At 30.6% G+C, this 19959-nt stretch overlaps 1 protein-coding gene across 4 annotated transcripts; it reads right to left on the reverse strand.

Annotated features, from left to right (window-relative positions):
* Positions 1-19959, reverse strand: LOC143080529 (serine/threonine-protein kinase Nek11-like). 4 transcript variants are annotated; one of them, XM_076256410.1, is made up of 14 exons: positions 19364-19958; positions 16967-17132; positions 15537-15685; positions 13756-13917; positions 13125-13274; positions 11984-12062; positions 11405-11478; positions 10244-10372; positions 9358-9433; positions 8793-8886; positions 5661-5846; positions 3671-3883; positions 2913-2997; positions 4-1131 (listed from the first exon to the last, which is right to left on the reverse strand). In XM_076256410.1, the coding sequence occupies exons 1-14, from the start codon at positions 19522-19524 to the stop codon at positions 924-926; spliced, it is 1932 nt and encodes a 643-aa protein (XP_076112525.1). In that variant the 5' UTR covers positions 19525-19958; the 3' UTR covers positions 4-923. The 4 variants fall into 4 exon arrangements, with proteins under 4 accessions (XP_076112526.1, XP_076112525.1, XP_076112524.1 ...); XM_076256409.1 differs by having other exon boundaries at positions 7-1131; positions 8763-8886; positions 19364-19956; XM_076256411.1 differs by lacking the exon at positions 5661-5846 and having other exon boundaries at positions 1-1131; positions 8763-8886; positions 19364-19959.

Below are 19959 nucleotides of genomic sequence, written 5' to 3' on the forward strand. Positions count from 1 at the left end.
TAATTTCTGATTAATGTACGATTATAAGTATTTGTTTGTGAAAAAACAACTTTTGTTTTTAGATTTGCTGATTCTTTCCTTTAAAACAGGATAATGTTGAGTGCTAAAGTATGTAGTAAATCCTTGTCAATGGTGGTCTTCTGTTACACAATTATGTCTTATGGGAGTTATTTGTTGATGGCAATTCTTTTTTAAGCTCTGTTAAACATACAATTCAGAAGTTTTTGGTTGCTGTCAGTTCATGTAAATCTCACATCTCCTTTTTATTGATATAAGGTGCATTTCAAATAGAAAATATAAATCTACATTTAAGTCCCATCTATAACCACATGCTAGACAAAGGGAGAGGACTCATATTAATTTTAGAATGAAACAGGATTACCTCAGCAAATGAAGGAGTTAAAATCATTATGAATAATGCTTTTATCTAAATGCTTAATTTCTAAACAGCAATATACAACTTATCCTTATTATCTTTTTAGCCATGATTGTGTCAAAAATAGTAACACTACCAAACAGTCACCCTATGTACATCATTCTATTCTTTCTGCATAAATCTTTTTTAAAGGTAGTATGTATTTTATGATAAGGCCTTGTTAATACAAAACAAAGTGTACTAAGTTAACTATTTTAAATCATATGCATCTTATATATAAGGGCTGAATATTATTGGAATCTAATTCCAACAAAACATACAAGAATTGTCTTGGACATCATTGTATTGCCTCATTCCTATAAATAGATCACCAACATTAAAATGTACAATTATCAGCAGTATAGTTTTGCACAACCATTTTAAACCAATCACAGTTTTCATATTTTACAATTATTTCAGATCTTTAGTTTATCATCAGTCATTCCATGGTTTTTTATATCCTCATATTCAATATGATTTGGTCCAAAAAAAATATAAAATCTACAAATCATCCTTTACTTATTTTTGCTTGTTCTTCTAAAAATAATAATTGGTCCACTAAGAAACAATCACTGGGATTTTTAACAAATTTTCTAAGTCCTTGCATAATGTCTTCTTCTGCTGAATCCAATGAATTTTGCTTTTCATATCTTGCTTTCTTCAGGTATGTATATGCCTTTTCAAATGCTTCTTCTCCAAGATATTTCTGACATTCACTGAGAAAAAGTTAAGGAATAAAAAAAAAAATTGTTTAGAATATGATGATGAATAAATATTACCAATAAGCCTTTAATATTAATACTATTTACTCATACCAGAACTTAGGGCTTTAGTTCAATCTTCTATATTGCCTTAAACTTTTAAAACATTTTTTTATTTTTAATTTATAAAAAGCATAATACAAGAAAATAAAAAAACCAACAAAGTGGCATTCAATTAAAACATTTAAAAAAGAAATAAATCTATTGTAAACAACAGTTACTCCTATCAAACTATTTTTGTCTGCCCAGTAATATTGCTGTAACCCAGGTCAAGTGCATGAATGTACATATCCTCATCTCATTGGTTTTTGTACTATGAAGTATGCATTGAGGTCACAATTTCCATTAACTAGAGGCTCTAAAGAGCCTGTGTCGCTCACCTTGGTCTATGTGAATATTAAACAAAGGACGCAGATGGATTCATGACAAAATTGTGTTTTGGTGATGGTGATGTGTTTGTACATCTTACTTTACTGAACATTCTTGCTGCTTACAATTATCTCTTTCTATAATGAACTTGGCCCAGTAGTTTCAGAGGAGAAGATTTTTGTAAAAGATAACTAAGATTTACGAAAAATGGTTAAAAATTGATTATAAAGGGCAATAACTCCTAAAGGGGTCAACTGACCATTTCGGTCATGTTGATTTATTTGTAGATCTTACTTTGCCGACATTTATTGCTTTTTACAGTTTATCTCTATCTATAATAATATTCAAGATAATAACCCAAAACAGCAAAATTTCTTTAAAACTACCAATTCAGGGGCAGCAACCAACAACTGGTTGTCCGATTCATCTGAAAATTTCAGGGCAGATGGATCTTGACCTGATATACAATTTTACTTCCATGTCAGATTTACTTTAAATGCTTTGGTTTTTGAGTTATAAGCAAAAAAACTGAATTTTACCCCTATGTTCTATTTTTAGCCGTGGCAGCCATCTTGGTTGGTTGGCCCAGTCATGCCACACATTTTTTAAACTAAATACCCCAATGATGATTGTGGCCAAGTTTGGTTTAATTTGGCCAAGTAGTTTCAGAGGAGAAGATTTTTGTAAAAGATTACTAAGATTTACGAAAAATGGTTAAAAATTGACTATAAAGGGCAATAACTCCTAAAGGGGTCAACTGACCATTTCAGTCATGTTGAATTTTTTGTAAATCTTACTTTGTTGAACATTATTGCTGTTAACAGTTTATCTCTATCTATAATAATATTCAAGATAACCAAAAACCGCAAAATTTCCATAAAATTACCAATTCAGGGGCAGCAACCCAACAACAGGTTGTCCGATTCATCTGAAAATTTCAGGGCAGATAGATTTTGACCTGATAATCAATTTTACCCCATGTCAGATTTGCTCTAAATGCTTTGGTTTTTGAGTTATAAGCCAAAAACTGAATTTTACCCCTATGTTCTATTTTTAGCTGTGGTGGCCATCTTGTTTGGTTGGCCGGGTCACGCCACACATTTTTTAAACTAGATACCCCAATGATGATTGGGGCCAAGTTTGGTTTAATTTGGCCAAATAGTTTCAGAGGAGAAGATTTTTGTAAAAGCTAACGACGACGGACGATGACGACGGACGACGCCAGACGCCAAGTGATGGGAAAAGCTCACTTGGCCCTATGGGCCAGGTGAGCTAAAAAGGCATGCATAGTACAAATTTGTATGACGTACAAAAACATATGATCTGACCATATGTGTTTTCTATGTTATCTTGACTGAAAAGGATACGCCCTGAGATTTTTAATTTTCTGCTCTCTAACTACAGGTCCAAATGCTCCTGCTTCATGATCCTCTTGAAATGTGAGGGTGGATTCTATTAAAGAAAATGAAATTTGATATCTTTGTTATAATTTGAACAAGTATTTTTCAAATCTGTATTGTAAATTATTGCTTTATAATTTTTGTGTTGTTATATAGAGATTATTATTGTATATAAAAATTATATTAAGCGTAGCTATTATCCTGAGCTAAAGGTTCACTAAAAATATATTTTCCTCTTTCTTTGATGCAAATCAGCAGAAATACTTCAGTCCTTAAAAAATTTCTGCTTATTTGAATTCAAATTTTTCAAGCACATTTTCCCTTAAAATTACCACCTTTTAATATATCTAAAGTCAAAGCAAATGCATCAAAATCTAAACAAATTTCTCATCAAGGACCCTTTTGGTAGGGTTCATGACACTCTGCCCTACATTTTGTGTCCTTTTGGTATTTTTCTCCTCAATTGTAAATAAATTATTTTATAAGTAAGTCAACAGCTTGTAAAGAAGCATAGGTCCAGATCCACATGCCATGAGAATTTGCACTGGTTGTTATTTTAAGTGTTGGAGATTTGCAATCAAGTATTTACTTCAAGAGGTCCAATAGTTGTGATATCCATGTAGCCTTCAATTTACAAATTTTATCGCGTTCAATTTGAGTTTTTGGATAATGTGTATAAATACAGGGTAAAAGTTGTACCCAAAAATGACTCCGAGCTTACATACCTGCATCCTCTCCTTTATCAAGGACATCCTTTAAAAGTTCATAAAACTGGCCTTCCTCTCCAACAGTTGTTGATATTGAGTTTGGCACAATTGTACCCTGTTCTGAGTTTCTGTGTATAACAGTTCCCATCTCCTCGTCAGAGTCTGATGATTTATCAAAATCTTCATATTGGGAATAAAATGTATCAGCCACTTCTGGATTGTCAGGTATACCTGGAATAAAGAGGTACAAAAACTGTTACACATCTACAGATTTTAAATCATGTAGTAAACAAAATACACTTCAAAATTATCAATGTAGGAAAAAATCATTTAACAATTTTAAATAAGAAACATTAGAGCGGGGGGCACATATTAGCCGGGGACACAATTTCGCCGTTTTGTGATTTTGAGGTGTAAACACTTCAAAGGATGGCTGAAATGGAAGAAATATGCCGATAAATTATAATTTTATAACAAATATGATTATTCTTTAAACTTAAACAAAATTGTGGCACTTACTGCAAAGGACCGAAAAACAGACAACGATTTTCTGTCAATTTCCTGAATGAAAAACACGATTTTCAAAGAAGTTTTTCGTAGTAATTTTTTTACTGATTGGCCTTAATTTCTGTTTTTTTAAATCTTTGAATATCTGCTGTTCATCTATAATGAAATTTATTTGATAAATATTATATAAAGCTGCAGTTATTTGGTTTTAAATAGATGTGTAAAAACGGCGAATATGTGTCCCCCATTGACAAAACATCAGGAAATTTCAAACACCCTTTAATCTAACTTTACAGGTGATTATTTTCAAACAAACATGTTTTCAAGCTTAGGAATGTTTAACATTTGAAGTTATCTTCATATAGAAATATCAGTATACTTCAAAATCATATAGACCTGAACATAAACTGCAGAAAACATGGAAAGATATGGTGAAAATGAGCACCCCACTCTATGTATTCATATTTTGTATGCATGTTTTTAACTTCTCAGTCACCTTTGTATCACTTGGTCTAAAAGAAATAAACTATTTATCTATCTATCTATCTTATCTCAAAAACTACAACTCAAGATTAAATATTTCTTGCATTTCAAAGGACAAAATACTTAAGAAGAATGTAGGAATTACTCATTTAAACATTATCTCCAAAACTACAAGGCTACAAAACAATCTTTATAGTTATGAAGCTTGAATACATAGAGCAATGGCATTCTTAGTATTATACTCTATCTATCCTGATATAATATTAAATACTACTTTTCTAGAAGGAAAATGGATACACAGCTCAAATCATCATAAGAATAACAGTTGTGTACTTATCAACAGTAAATAAATCTTGACAGACTGACTGACAATTGGAGCATAAAAACTCAGCACCTTATCAGAAGAATTCAGAAGTAAAACATCTTAAATCTGAGAAAATCATGTAATTTGTGATTTTTTTAGATTTGTGCTTATTGTGCAATTTGATTATTTTTTTTCAAATCCACATTCAAATAGTATTGGAATATTCTGAGATCCTGTACAGTAAACAATCAGTTTTTGTCTATACTAGTTAGTTTTGATATAACTAGAGTATGTGTCCTACAATACCCTTCTCCAATAACTTCATGCATGGTAAACCACCTCAAACCAGACTCTGAACAAAGACAGAAATTAAGGTATGGAATTAATTTCATCTTTTAAGATTTATTGTTTTCTTTACCTTAAAGTTTTAATGGGGACAGATTATTTTTTTTAATCTTCATCATTGCTATAAACTTTATTTTAGATATTAGCTAAATTCATCATTTTATAGGTATAAAGTTGGATACCCCTTTTTAAAGTGACTTTCCTGGGTTCAATGTTATGTTGAAATCAAACAGCCCTTAGATAAGCAACAGAAAAACATGTGTACTGGATTGCTTAATTTTCCTAGAGCATCCATCAGTAATGTAACTGAACAATAAAACCCTACCAGATGAAATTTATACAGTTAAACATCTGTAAAAAGTTTATTACCATCTTTAAAATCTAAAGAAGAATTGGCGAGATCATATATCATCTTGTCTCTTAATGGTGTAATGGGTCGGTCTTCAGGTTTAAAGTTCAGTAAAGTATGGTGTTTCTCAGCACCAGTTAATGTTCGTGATTTGATTGTCTCCCCTTCTTCGTCGCTGGATTCTGTTATTTCATGCTGAATAAACACTGTGTAAGGAGAGAAAGCAACGTGTCACACTATATGTAAATAACACTTCTAAACACAAGCCCATTTCTTTCACAGATAAATAAATATTTATTCTTATCAGATCATTTAATATGTTATGAGATGAAAACATCTTTCACTTTCTTGAACAATTTTTTTTTTTTTATAATTGTATATAATTATAAATACATTATACAATTGGGAATATTGAGAATCGCCATCGTGAACATCGTGACAGGTGTAAACATGGATGTGAAGTTAGCAGCCTGTTCGTTATTTGTTTATATTCAATATCCAACCAGCTGCTAGCAGTCGCTTGGATATTCAAATTTATTTTAAAATCATAAAAAAATATAATATTTGATAACATTTAAAGCATGACTTTTATAGTTGAAAGGAGCGAAAAAAGATACATAGGAAGTATTGTCTTATGACCGCAACAAGTTGTCTTAAACTCTCGTTGTCCTCGAATATAAACCCTTATCAATGCTTAAGTAAGTTGCATATTTGTCTTTATGATATATAGGTTTTTATCAATAAAACGACGCCAAAAATGTTTTTTTTATATCTAATATTTCTAAAAACAAACACAAAAACCGATCACTCTAGAAACATATAGAACTATAAATAGAAATATTTATGGAAAGACCAAAAAACAGAAATATATAGTGAAAACCTACTTGAGACCACTTAAATGAGGGTGAAACCCACCTGGTCTTTCAAAGTCCATAAAATTCAACTAAATCATAAACTCTGTATATATAATGGTTGTTTCAAAAGGATTTCCGAGAATAATGTCATCTTGGATATCTACGGAGGGCTCTGATTGTCACTTTTCAGCTAAAAATTGTCAAAATTTCAGGACAAAGGGCACAGGGCACTGGTGAGAGCCTCATGATCTCTCAATCTTTCTAATATTATGTAGACATTTAGATAATAGGTAGATACAAACGTGACTTAAAGGAATTTGGGTACACTTCCTGTCTTCAATGTAAAAGGAGCACCCAAAGTGCCACATTGATATTCAAATTATATAGTAGACTAGTAGTAATTATATTAACCCTCCGTAGATATCAAGGATTATTCTGGGAAATCCTTATATATACAGAGTCTATGATTTAGTTAAATTTTATAGACTTTGAAAGACCAGGGGGGTCTCACCCTTATTTAAGCGGTCTCAGATAGATTTTCAATATATATTTTGAATATCCAAATGGCACCTTGGGCGCTCCGTATCCATGGAAAACAGGAAGTGTACCCAAATTCCTTTTAGTCACAGTTGTATTAACTAAATGTCTGCATAATATTTGAAAGATTGAGAGATCAGAGGGCTCTTACCAGTGCCATGTGTCCTTTGTCCTAAAATTTTGACAATCTAAGCCCTCCGTAGATATCGAAGATGATATATTCTGGGAAATCCTTTTGAAACAACCATTATATATACAGAGTCTATGATTTAGTTGAATTTTATGGACATTGAAAGACACGGGAGGTCTCACCCTCATTTAAGTGGTCTCAGGTAGATTTTCACTATATATTTCTTTTTTGGGCTTTCCATAAATATTTCTAGCCTGATCGGTTTTACTTTTTGTTTTAAGAAATATCATATATAAAAGTACACCTTCAAAGTTCTTTTATTGACAAAAATTCATATTAAATAAAGACAAATATGCCAGTTAGAAAAGGGTTTATATTGAGAACAACGAGAATATTGACAATCAAATATCGAATAACGAACCGGCGAGTATTGACAATCAAATATCGAATAACGAACCGGCTGCTAACTTCACATACATGGTGTAAACAAAGTAAAATGAAAAAAAAATTGTCTTAATTTTTCTGAACATTTATTTTTTGAAATTAAAAACAATTTTGTAATTCTTGCATACCTTTGCTTTATGAACACAGGTGAACATAAATTATAGAGATTCCAAAATTGATCTGAGCTTATGTCTCCTTCATTAGTATGCATGCAATTAGTGCATCAAGGAAAGATAGATAATGTGCATTTAAACATCACTAAAGACATGCATATTACTAAACCAGTGCAAGAAAGTGCTTGGTTTCAATTTGATGACTGTTCAATTTATAGATTGACAGAAAAAAGATCGGATTAAAATATAAGTAGCAGTTGTAAAATTGCCTTTTTTTTATTAAACAAGATTAATTAAAATATGTTTGCTTCATTTCCAGTGGCAAATATTACATGCACGTACAGACAATGTAGGACAAGAAGGCAATTTTTATGTTGTCAAAAATATGATCAGACTAAATCTGTCTGAAAGATAGTTGGTTATTTTTTAAACAAGTATCCAGCTTATCATGCTACCAAAAAAGTGCTCTCTTTTAAAATTATGTATGCCCAGTGGCAAATAATGCTAACCTGTTTCATGCAAGAACAACATTTTGTAAAAGGTAGAGTAAGTTTAAGTAACTAATATGCACATTATTATCTCTTGAAAAGTCCTATTTTAGGTTGTTGATTATTTGATGGCAAAACCATTTTTGAGAAAAAGAATTCATATGGAGCTGTGTTAAAATATTTAGAATAATCTCAACTAAATAGGAAGGTGAAGAGAAAATAAAGTTCTAACAAAAAAGAAAGGTAAATACTTTTTCAAGCCTATCATGTATTTATGTGTGTTTATTAGCCAAAGGCCTTCTCATGAATAACAAAACTTTCTATTACTTTACCTGAAATTACTGTTACACTAATTTTATTTGTAGACTATTTCATGGATTTCAAAGAAAAATTACTACTGGTTAATAATAAGATGCAAAGTTTTATCTTATTGTAACAATTTTTAAGTTTGAGTATGCTATTACAAATTCACAATGAATTAAAGGTTACTAGAACATGTTGTTGTTGTTTTGACTATAGAAGTGTAGACCAATGTGTAGTTAGTTAACAAACATACATGGTGCAGATCTAGTTCCAAAGTCTTTACTTGGTTTTATGGTCTTGTCATCATCTTCACGGACGACTGTTAATGCCTCTCTGAATTTCTCTCCTTCTCCAGATCCTCCAGCCCATGCTGGTACCTGAAAAATTTACATGTGCATTTAACAATTAACATGTTTTTTTTTAATTTATAAAATATGTACTATCATATCTTATACTTTAACAAAACAGAATGCAAAAAACATGGTAAAGAAAATTATAATGCAAACATAAAGGGACCAACAATTAACTTGTGTCTCTGCGTTTATATGTGTATTATTTCTTCAGACAATGGTTTATGTCAGCAAATAAATTATTTTTTTAGGAGCAGAAATGTATGGTGAATGAAGAAATTGAGATTCTGTTCAGAATGTATACAGTAGTCTGGTTAATACATGCCAAACTAATGAACATTATCCATCACTATCATCATTTGTCCAGATACAAAAGCTCAGTTGGAAAAAAAATCAGTTTATAAAGGGTCAAGTTTGAAAGGTGCTCCTATGTTAAATTGAAAGACAAGCAATCTAATGTATGTACATTAAACAGATGTTCTAAATTAAGTAACTTACTGATTGCATGTGTAAAGTTTTCTGAATCTGGTTTTTTCTTTGAATATTTTCAGAAAGCTGTAATTTGGCTGATTCCCTGAAAAAGATACCATAACAAAATAATTTGATAAATATCTTTTTCATAAAACAACATGGTCAATCAAGTACAACAATACTAGTAGCTTGTTATGGTTTCATATATTTTCATATAAAGGTGTATGGCAAGTTTATTAGACAGATTAAGGCTCCAGTTAACTTGTATTTCTGATGAGGTATCTATGTTATAAAGGTAATTCAAAGATCAACTGCAACAAGCTCTTTCCTGGATTTCAGATTTTTATCCAGGCATTCTTTTCAGTAATAAACCTTCTGAAAGAAGAACCTAAAAAATTCAGTAGGATTTTTCACGTGGGGCCAAAGTTTGTCTTTTTAGTTGATTTAGAGGTATTTTTTAAAAAGGTTTTACTCTAAAATGACAAATCAAGAGTTGACAATAAAAAAGAATAAGACAAAAAGAGAAACATGTGTTAAATTGAATCATTGGAAAATTAATCTGATAGAACTATAAACACTTACAAAGGCATGGTCTACAAGAATTTGAGACACCATAAGAAAATTCAGTTCAAATTCCTTTTTGGGAAGGTCAAAACTGAAGTTAATTTCTCACCTCATTACCAATATTCAGGTGATTATCTCGAAGTAGAAAGAGAGCCTTTGAAGTTTCTGTAGATTCAATATTTTTTGTGTGTATATGATAACGTGATAACGTTTGCATACATTTGTAGAGTCAAATTGTACTTCATTGCATATTCAAATATGTCGGTTCATATCTTTCTATGAAATCCACTGAAATAGGTAACCAAACAAGTATTAATGAATCCACAATAAATGCCCCAAATATAAATACCTCAATCTTTCAGCTTCCTGGTCAGCTTGTTGTTGTTTTCTGATTCTCATTCTCTCTCTCGGAGGTAAGTTCTTCCATTTCTGATCTTCTTCCTTCTCTTGTAAATCTTTCAGTCTTGATTTTTGCTTTCTGCACAATAAAATTTCATTTATGTAATAGGTATTTTATACACTTCTGATAAATACAGTTTCAATTCATGACTTAAATGTCTGAACTGTTCAAGTTAAACTTCATGGTCTTAAATAGCAACTTCTTTAAAAAAAAAAATATACAAAATTAATTTAATAAGTTAATGGGTCAACTTGATGTTGTCTAAAGTGAAAATGTATTTTTTAAGATACCATAAGTCTTTAATTTTAAATAGAAAAATATCTGTGAACATCAACAGAAATCTTTCGAAAGCTTTTAGTTATGTTTTTACATGTATTGAATGCCACCATCTTTTTATAAATACACCTTTAATTATCTCCCTTTACAAAAAATATGAAGCTAAATACAGATACAGTGAATTAATTAAATTTTTCAAAAGTTTTTTTAATAATTATACCATTTCATTGAGGTTATTCTGAATAGATAATAAAACAATAAGCCATTGTATTCTATATGAACAGCAGCTGAGCAAGAGTATTTTTCTTAGAAATCTATTATTTACCTAAAACAAGAATGTGTCCCCAGTACAAGGATGCCCCATTCGCACTATCATTTTCTATGTTCAGTGGACGGTGAAAATGGGGGGAAATATCTAATTTGGCATTAAAATTAGAAAGATTATATCATAGAGAACATGTGTACTAAGGTTCAAGTTGATTAGTCTTCAACTTCATCAAAACTACCTCGACCAAAAACTTTAACCAGAAGCGGGACAGATGGACAAACCGACAAACAGACAGATGCACAGACCAGAAAACATAATGCCCATAAATGGGGCATACTAATTACAAACAAAATCAAAATTCAATCTATCTTTAAGTAACCTACATATGGGAGAAGGACAATGGCCATTTGAGAGGGCTTTTGCCTTTCAATTATAGAATTCATTATATGTTTTCTTAAAGGAAGTAAAAAGTAGCATTCTTATATTTCATACTTCTTATTTTAACCTAGTCTATCTTATCTTTCTAAGAATTAGCTATGGATATTATAAAGCAAGAATGTACTCACAGTAATTTAGCAATTTCTTCAGCATCTTTAGTAGCATGATCTGTATGCCTAGACTGATAGTCCTTGGACATTTTCTGTAATCAAAAAAGATAAAAGAGGCGTCTTGTCAAATCTCAACTAAGTTCAAGAACACAACCAACAAATTAATAAACAGACATGGGGCTTAATATATAATAAGTAAAAGTATTTTCAATAACAGTGAGCTTCCTCTGGTAGATGTTAAATTGTCATTTTATGAGAATTTTGTTCTTTGTTTTTTTCTTATGTCAATATGAAAGAGCCAAATGCTTTTTCCACTTCAGATTTTATTCTGCCCTGAGTTCATATGGACAAAGTTGAGTATTTACAAAATTTGTCAGAACCCTGTGCTTGCCTGGGATTTTTTTCTGTCAGTGTACTTTTACCAGTATAATACAGATTTCTTTTTATATATCATTTTTTTCAGTTGCTATTCTTTGATCTTAAAGAAATTTCAGGCCAAGTTTCATAACATTCCATGATGGTAAATCTATCAGTAAAATACTATGCATCTCAACTCAATATATAATTTTTAGAATCATATTTCCAACAAGGACTTACAGCAATATGATTGGCTAATAAAGATTCTTTTAATAAATCTGTTGCTGATGGTCTTTTCTCTGGATCTCTCTGTAACATTCTGTAATACATCATCTTATAACTGTACACCATGTTCAATAATCATGGTTAATTTATCATAATTTCATGTGAAACAAATTTATTTATTTGGCAGTAAATGTATTATTCCTTTGCAATGAAATAAAATGAAGAAAAAATATGAGAGAAATGAAGGTAACCTATGTATTACTACCACAAATAGCTTAAAACTTTTATCAAATTATACTATAGATGAAATATTTGGTTTGGAAGTTTGGATAGCACATCCTATTTTAAGTTGATGGTGATTACTGAGTTCAACTAGTTCTTATAGTTTGTTCTGATGATTTGGTTTGATTTTTGGTGTTTTAACGTCACATTTAAGCTTCACAATTAGGCTATTTCTTGGCAGTCATTTTTAAATGGTGGAGAATGCCGGAGTGACCAGAAAAAAACACCAACCTTTTGATAGGAAAACTGACAATCCTAGTCAATTAGACAATCCTAGTCAATTAAGATTGGAGTCGAGTTCACCTGCACGAACAGGGTTCGAACTCACAACCTCAGTGTTGACTGGCTAGTGGTTACAGTTGTAACTACTTAGACCACGAGGCCCCTGTTTGTTCTAATTTTGTACTGTTACAACAATGTTCCAGGTTATGGGAAAGGTTTGGTAACAGTAGACTGGTTAACAGCTCCACATTCTGTATGTGTCTGTCCTTAGTCAGGTGCCTGTTCTTCAGTGGTTATTGCTAGTAAATTTGTTTTTTGATTATTGCAATGTACTTAAATCCAGCCATTTTTTTCTTCTTGAACTGTTAAACATTTTTATTTTAGAGCTTTTTATAGCTTCATATATATATATATATATATAAATATACAGTATGGCTTTCTTATGGCTGTACAATGACCTGTAGGTTGTAGCTGTTAACTTTTATGTCATTTAGTCTCTAATGAGTTGTCTCATTGGAAAAAATACCACATCTTTTTTTTCTACGACAAAGTTATTATGTCACAAGTTTTGTCTATCTGCATGATCTGTAACCATTGTAACATGAAAAACATGACTAACCTTTTCAAAGTATAACTTAATTCAAAAACTTACATATTTAATAACCTGCTAATTTCACTGGAATATGTATCTGGAAGTTTAGGAGGATCTCCCTCCACAATTTTATACATTACAGCCATCAAACTCTTCCCATCAAAGGCATGGGATAAAGTACACATCTCATATAATATACAACCTATGGACCTGCAGAGACATAAACAAATAAAGTACACATCTCATATAGTATACAACCTATGGACCTGCAGAGATATATGAGAGAATAAGTATGAAGTAGACTAAATGTCTTCATATACAAGATTTTTAACAAACATTAACTCACTAGAATCATGAGAATATTTACAATGTTTCGGAATTCTCACCATGCACTAAAAATGTGATCAAATTTAATAATTTATTTTCTTTCAATTGACTTTAGTTTTTTGTAAAAACATGAAGGATAACTGCTATCTTGTATGGTAAAATAAATATCTCTGGGTTTTCTTTTGTTTCAAACTTTTTATTCATTTGTTTGCTTTTATTTTTCATTATCATGATTATTATTTTAAAGTCATCTAACCATTATTAAAATTTTGAACAACTACCCAGATCATTGAAAACCTGCCATGATTATGAGATACAACTTGCATGCATAAATTTATGAGACAAACAAAATGATGTATCTTACCAAACATCAGATTTAGAGTTGTAACCTTCATGCTTAAGAACTTCAGGACTCATGTAATATGGTGTCCCTGTAAAGGTTGAGGCAAGGTCAGCTGTTCCCATTAAAATTTTTGATATACCAAAATCTCCTATTTTTACCATATTTCCTTTCAAAAAAATGTTCCTGTAATAATAAAGACAGATTACAATGTGAATAATATATTTCAAGTTCAAACTATACTAAACAAAAAAGAAATACACCATCTCCATTATTTTCTTTGCAGAGAAAATTCTATTGCTTGTAATTTTCAAAACAGAGACTGAATCAACACAAATTCTAGGAAACTTTAACAGAAAATCAAGTGAAAAGGAATATTTTGAAGTTGCAGCTTTGATTGAATTTCTCTGTAAAACTGTAGTTCAATTTCAAGGTTAAGCTTAAAATATACTGGAGCTATACATTTTTTAAATACAACAGTAAGCACAATTTACAACTTTTGAATATTTGACTATTGCTTGCAAATACCAAAATACAACATAATTAAAGACCTACAAAATGTTCTTTTTATCATATTATACTTATGTGTGTGTTTGTTTTACTACTCTATTATTTTTACTTACTAATTTTAATGTTGTACGGTTTATTCAAACAGAGTTAATTACCTTGATTTTAGATCTCCATGTAGAATTCTTCTTGTATGCATATTATGAACAGCTAACACTAGTTAACTGAACAGACAGAGTTGCTTACCTTGATTTAAGATCTCTATGTAGAATTCTTCTTGTATGCATACAATGTACAGCTAACATTAACTGAACAGACAGAGTTAATTACCTTGATTTTAGATCTCCATGTAAAATTCTTCTTGTATGCATATAATGTACAGCTAACACTAGTTAACTGAACAGACAGAGTTAATTACCTTGATTTTAGATCTTCATGTAGAATTCTTCTTGTATGCATATAATGAACAGCTAACACTAGTTAACTGAACAGACAGAGTTAATTACCTTGATTTTAGATCTCCATGTAGAATTCTTCTTGTATGCATATAATGAACAGCTAACACTAGTTAACTGAACAGACAGAGTTGCTTACCTTGATTTAAGATCTCTATGTAGAATTCTTCTTGTATGCATACAATGTACAGCTAACATTAACTGAACAGACAGAGTTAATTACCTTGATTTTAGATCTCCATGTAGAATTCTTCTTGTATGCATATAATGTACAGCTAACACTAGTTAACTGAACAGACAGAGTTAATTACCTTGATTTTAGATCTTCATGTAGAATTCTTCTTGTATGCATATAATGAACAGCTAACACTAGTTAACTGAACAGACAGAGTTACTTACCTTGATTTAACATTTCTATATATATAGCTATGTAGAATTCTTCTTGTATGCATATAGTGCACAGCTAACATTAACTGAACAGACAGAGTTACTTACCTTGATTTAAGATCTCTATGTAGACTTCTTCTTGTATGCATATAATGAACAGCTAACACTAGTTAACTGAACAGACAGAGTTACTTACCTTGATTTAAGATCTCTATGTAGAATTCTTCTTGTATGCATATAGTGCACAGCTAACATTAACTGAACAGACAGAGTTACTTACCTTGATTTAAGATCTCTATGTAGACTTCTTCTTGTATGCATATAATGAACAGCTAACACTAGTTAACTGAACAGACAGAGTTAATTACCTTGATTTAAGATCTCCATGTAGAATTCTTCTTGTATGCATATAATGAACAGCTAACACTAGTTAACTGAGCAGACAGAGTTACTAACCTTGATTTAAGATCTCTATGTAGAATTCTTCTTGTATGCATATAATGAACAGCTAACACTAACTGAACAAACCAATCTAATATTGTTTTCTCTTCTAAGCTTTTCTTTGATTTGGCTAATTCGTTTATTTTAGCATCTAAATCACCACCCTGAAATATAATTTAAACCATGATATTAGACTTCTTCATCCAGATTTTCCATGAATCAAATTCATTTCCAAACAGTTACATACATTTGCTAATGATGTTAGGAAAAATGTATAAGAGAAGTCAAAGAAGTAGATTGGATCAGGGTACATTTTATAAGTTTTTTTCAAATTAGAAAGTATTTTTTTTCCTCTGTGGAAATGTCAGGTGATACTTATACACTTAAGCAACCACATTCATAAACACAAATGGTTTAATTACTCGAGATAGATGTAGCAGACCTTTCACCAAAGAAATAACAACATTCTAAAATATCTCAGAAATTTCAAAATCTACTGTCATTTGACGGTAGATGATAAAAAATTGGAAACAAGAAATTTGTAGATCTACATAGTAGTTTTCTCGTTTGAAATGTTTTACATTTGTCATTTCGGGGCCTTTTATAGTTGACTATGTGGTATGAGCTTTGCTCATTGTTGGAGGCTGTACGGTGACGTCGCCTATAGTTGTTAATTTCTGTTTCATTTGGTCTCTTGTGGACAATTTTCTCATTGGCAATTATACCACATCTTCTTTTTTATAGTCTTATTGAAACTCTGCACATACTAATTAAGGAATTGGTAACATGAGTTTTGTAGATGACACATTCTATCAGCATTGATCAGTATTAAAAGGGAACTGTGATTATACAATGTAGCAATTATATAAGTGGAATAAGCAAACTTGAAGTAATTAGTAATCTATACAAACTGTATCATTCTGATATGATCACAGAAATTTAAATATCTTTTTGCACAATAAATTGTATTATTCATTGACTATTTAAAACAATGAAGTAAAGTATTAAAAAGTGTCATGTTTCACAGTTCATTTAAATGTATCTAATATTTATACATTGATATGTGCATCTAATGTAAATTCCCTTCATATTATTTAAAGTCAGAATTAATGATGCAAATCAGACTTAAAGGTACAAATACAACATAAATAAATAATTGAGGAACAGGAAAAACATATAAAATCAAAAATTTTAGATACATGCCGGATCACATTTAACATAATTTACTGAAAAGTATTAGCTATTTATAAGTTAGAGGATTTTGAATTTGAAAGGCTCTAAAGTAAATGAACAAATCTAAATTCAAATGATTTGTCATAAGATATAAAGCTACCTCATGTTCATCCAAAGTTGTGTTGTTTACTGTATACATTTGTACCAACATAAGCCAGTATCACAAATGATAGGACATAAACTCATTAATAAGACTGACAAAAAGTTATTACCTCACAGTATTCTGTAACAATACAGAATGATTCTCCATCAATAAAACTGTCATGGAATTTAACAATCCCTGGGTGATTCAGTTTAGACAACACTTTAGCTTCACTCACTGCATCTACTGTTTCATCAGGGGCTAACTCTCCCACAGATATCTCCTTTAAAACTTTCCTGAAAATCAGAACGCATTTTATTTAAAACACTTAAAAGTCAAACTGGACAAACACTTCCACTGTATAACATTTATAATATGTGGATTTGCAAATACTTGAACTTAGCAATTTTTATATAGTTTTTGTTGCCATGGAAACTTTAAACTATTGGAAATTTACTAAAGTTTGCCTCATCATTTCAACTAGAAATGTTTGAAAGAGATTGACCAAGTTTATATGGCTGTCACTCTGACGAAGGGTAAAAGTCATTTGAAACAAGTTTCTAGTAATTTTAATTGTTACTGAAATTAGTGTGCTGGTCCCAGTCAGGAGCCTCTACTTTTGTTAGTCTTTTTTTAATATTAGTTCATTAATACATATGTAAAATGCTTCAGAGTACAATGTATAGTGTGACGTTTATTTTTACTGAACTAGTACACTTTTGTTTAGGAGCCAGCAGAATCCCACATCCAGGTGCAGGATTTTCTTGCGGTGTTGAAAACCCATTGGAGGCCTTGTGCTATTTTCTGCTCTTTGGTCAGGTTGTTATCTCTTTGACATATAACCCATTTCCATTCTCAATTTTATCCTTTATACTTTCAAAAGTACATGTTTTGCAAAAAAATATAGCATTTGGTTAGTTATCCTCTAGATCTATGTACAATGTATTTGCTTACCATGCTTATAACTCTTTTTCCATAAATTTACAATTGACAAGCAAATCCAATATGTGAATGTTCTGATATAAGATCATATAAGTTCTTTTATCAGGGACAATAATTATGATAATTGAAAACATTCTTCCTGAAGGGAAAAATCATTTTTTTTAAGATTTTATTGTAAAGCAACGCTCAGACACATAAATGTGTAACATGAGGTACATATATACAATGGTAAACATGATTTATAATACAAAGGTAACATTAAAAAAAAACAAAATAAAATAAAATAAATCAAGAGACATTTAAATCTGTTGAAAGTTTTGACAAAGAATATTACGCATCGAAAACAGTTATATTACGTCTCATTTTGTACTTAAAAAATCCATTATTTCTTATGGAATTATAAAATAATAATATCAGAGTAAAATAAGTTAAATTGATAAGATACACTTGAAGTAAAAAAAAAAGTTAAATAGATAGATATAAATGTTTTTGGATCAAATTACAAATCAAATTCATTTTAGAAGTATCAAAATTATCAACAACAAATTTCAAAATAGTTAGTATTTTCCATTAATTTCTTATACAATGTATTGCCAACTACGGTGACCTATAGTTGTTAATGTTTGTGTGTCATTTTGGTCTTTTGTGGATAGTTGTCTCACTGGCAATCATACCACATGTCATCTTCTTTTTTATATATACAATGTACATATATTCATTAAGAATGAAGCAAAACAATAAATATGAAAATGCTTATAATCTCAGAGAACAGAAACACTTAACTTACATGTCTAAGATACATTTTGTACATGTACAATGTAATAGAAACTTTTGTTGCAAACTTCAACTGAGCTCAGCGAAAAAAATTAAAAAAAATTGAGGCTTAATTATCAAAAGTTGAGGACAACTCAATCTTTAGGGGGGCATACAAAATTTTAAGACTGGTATCTACATGATGAGTTTGTGACTATTTAACCGTTTTATTATTTATCAAAGAAAAGAAATTATCTTTAATCAATAATAATTCAATTATGAAAACCATTCTGATTGTATGATTTATTGTTTCTCATTAAAAAAGAAATAATTAAGTTCCATGGTGCATGTTTGATCATTTTTTCATGAAAATATTTCAATTATGAACAAAGAACACCTGGACAATAAGATGTTGCTTTTGAAGGTTGGAAGAAACAAACAAAAGTTTATGGAAAGAGACTTCTTTACGATACCTTCATGATGAATAAAAATTCTTGCCAAATGAAGTTCAAAGTTTATTTTTGTTGCATGATGATAAAATGTGTATTTTCTTATCGACGATAAAAATTGGAAAGATTTTGACAAATCGTGTTAATTTTTTTCCAAAACTAAACATGCTAAAGGTAAAGATAATTATTTGAGACCTCTGACAAATCAATTTGACGTAAACAGTAGCAGAAAAATTAAGTTTGACAGTAAACGAATTACCACCCTCTGTTTACAGCATGAGCACAGAGTTACAGCTACTAATATGTGGGTGAATTTTAATTATTAATCTTTAAACTGCACTGTTAAGTAAGCATTATATAACTGCTTCAGATATAAAACTTACAAATCTGATTCTCCTTCAGCTACTCTGGTTTTCAGTCGACGATCTCGTACTAAGAAAGCTGTTCCAAAGTTCCCTTTCCCAAGTCGCTTAATAGTTTCATATCTATTGCAATATATTCTAGCTTTTTTCTTTTCTTTTGTATTATTTTGTTTGAAAGACATTATGAACAATAGTTTTCCTGTCAATTTTATGTGATTCACGAAGAATCATGTCCTTGTTATAATATATTATAGTTCTTAGTTCGTAGTTTTAACTAAAATGGAATTATAAATGAGATTAGTACATGATGACAAGGTTGTCACAAGTAAACAACGCATGTTTTTGCTAATAAAGTGTCAACTTCGTATTCGTCTGTCGTAAGACGGCCATGTTGGCGTCGTTCGTTACTCAACAGATCAACTTCTGATCACTGTTAATTCACTTGCACTTTAAAATTGAAACTAGTTTTAGGCAAGGAAAGGGATAGCACTTTAAGAAATAGCTCAGTTGTTCTCCTGACATCAAACTTGTGGTTTTCTAAGATACAAACAAAGTTTGGTTTAATCGTGCAGGTGCCCGTCTTGTGAAATGCATTGTGGGGTAATTTACAGTTTCTC

This window comes from Mytilus galloprovincialis, chromosome 6, assembly GCF_965363235.1.
Source record: "Mytilus galloprovincialis chromosome 6, xbMytGall1.hap1.1, whole genome shotgun sequence".
NCBI lineage: Eukaryota > Metazoa > Mollusca > Bivalvia > Mytilida > Mytilidae > Mytilus > Mytilus galloprovincialis.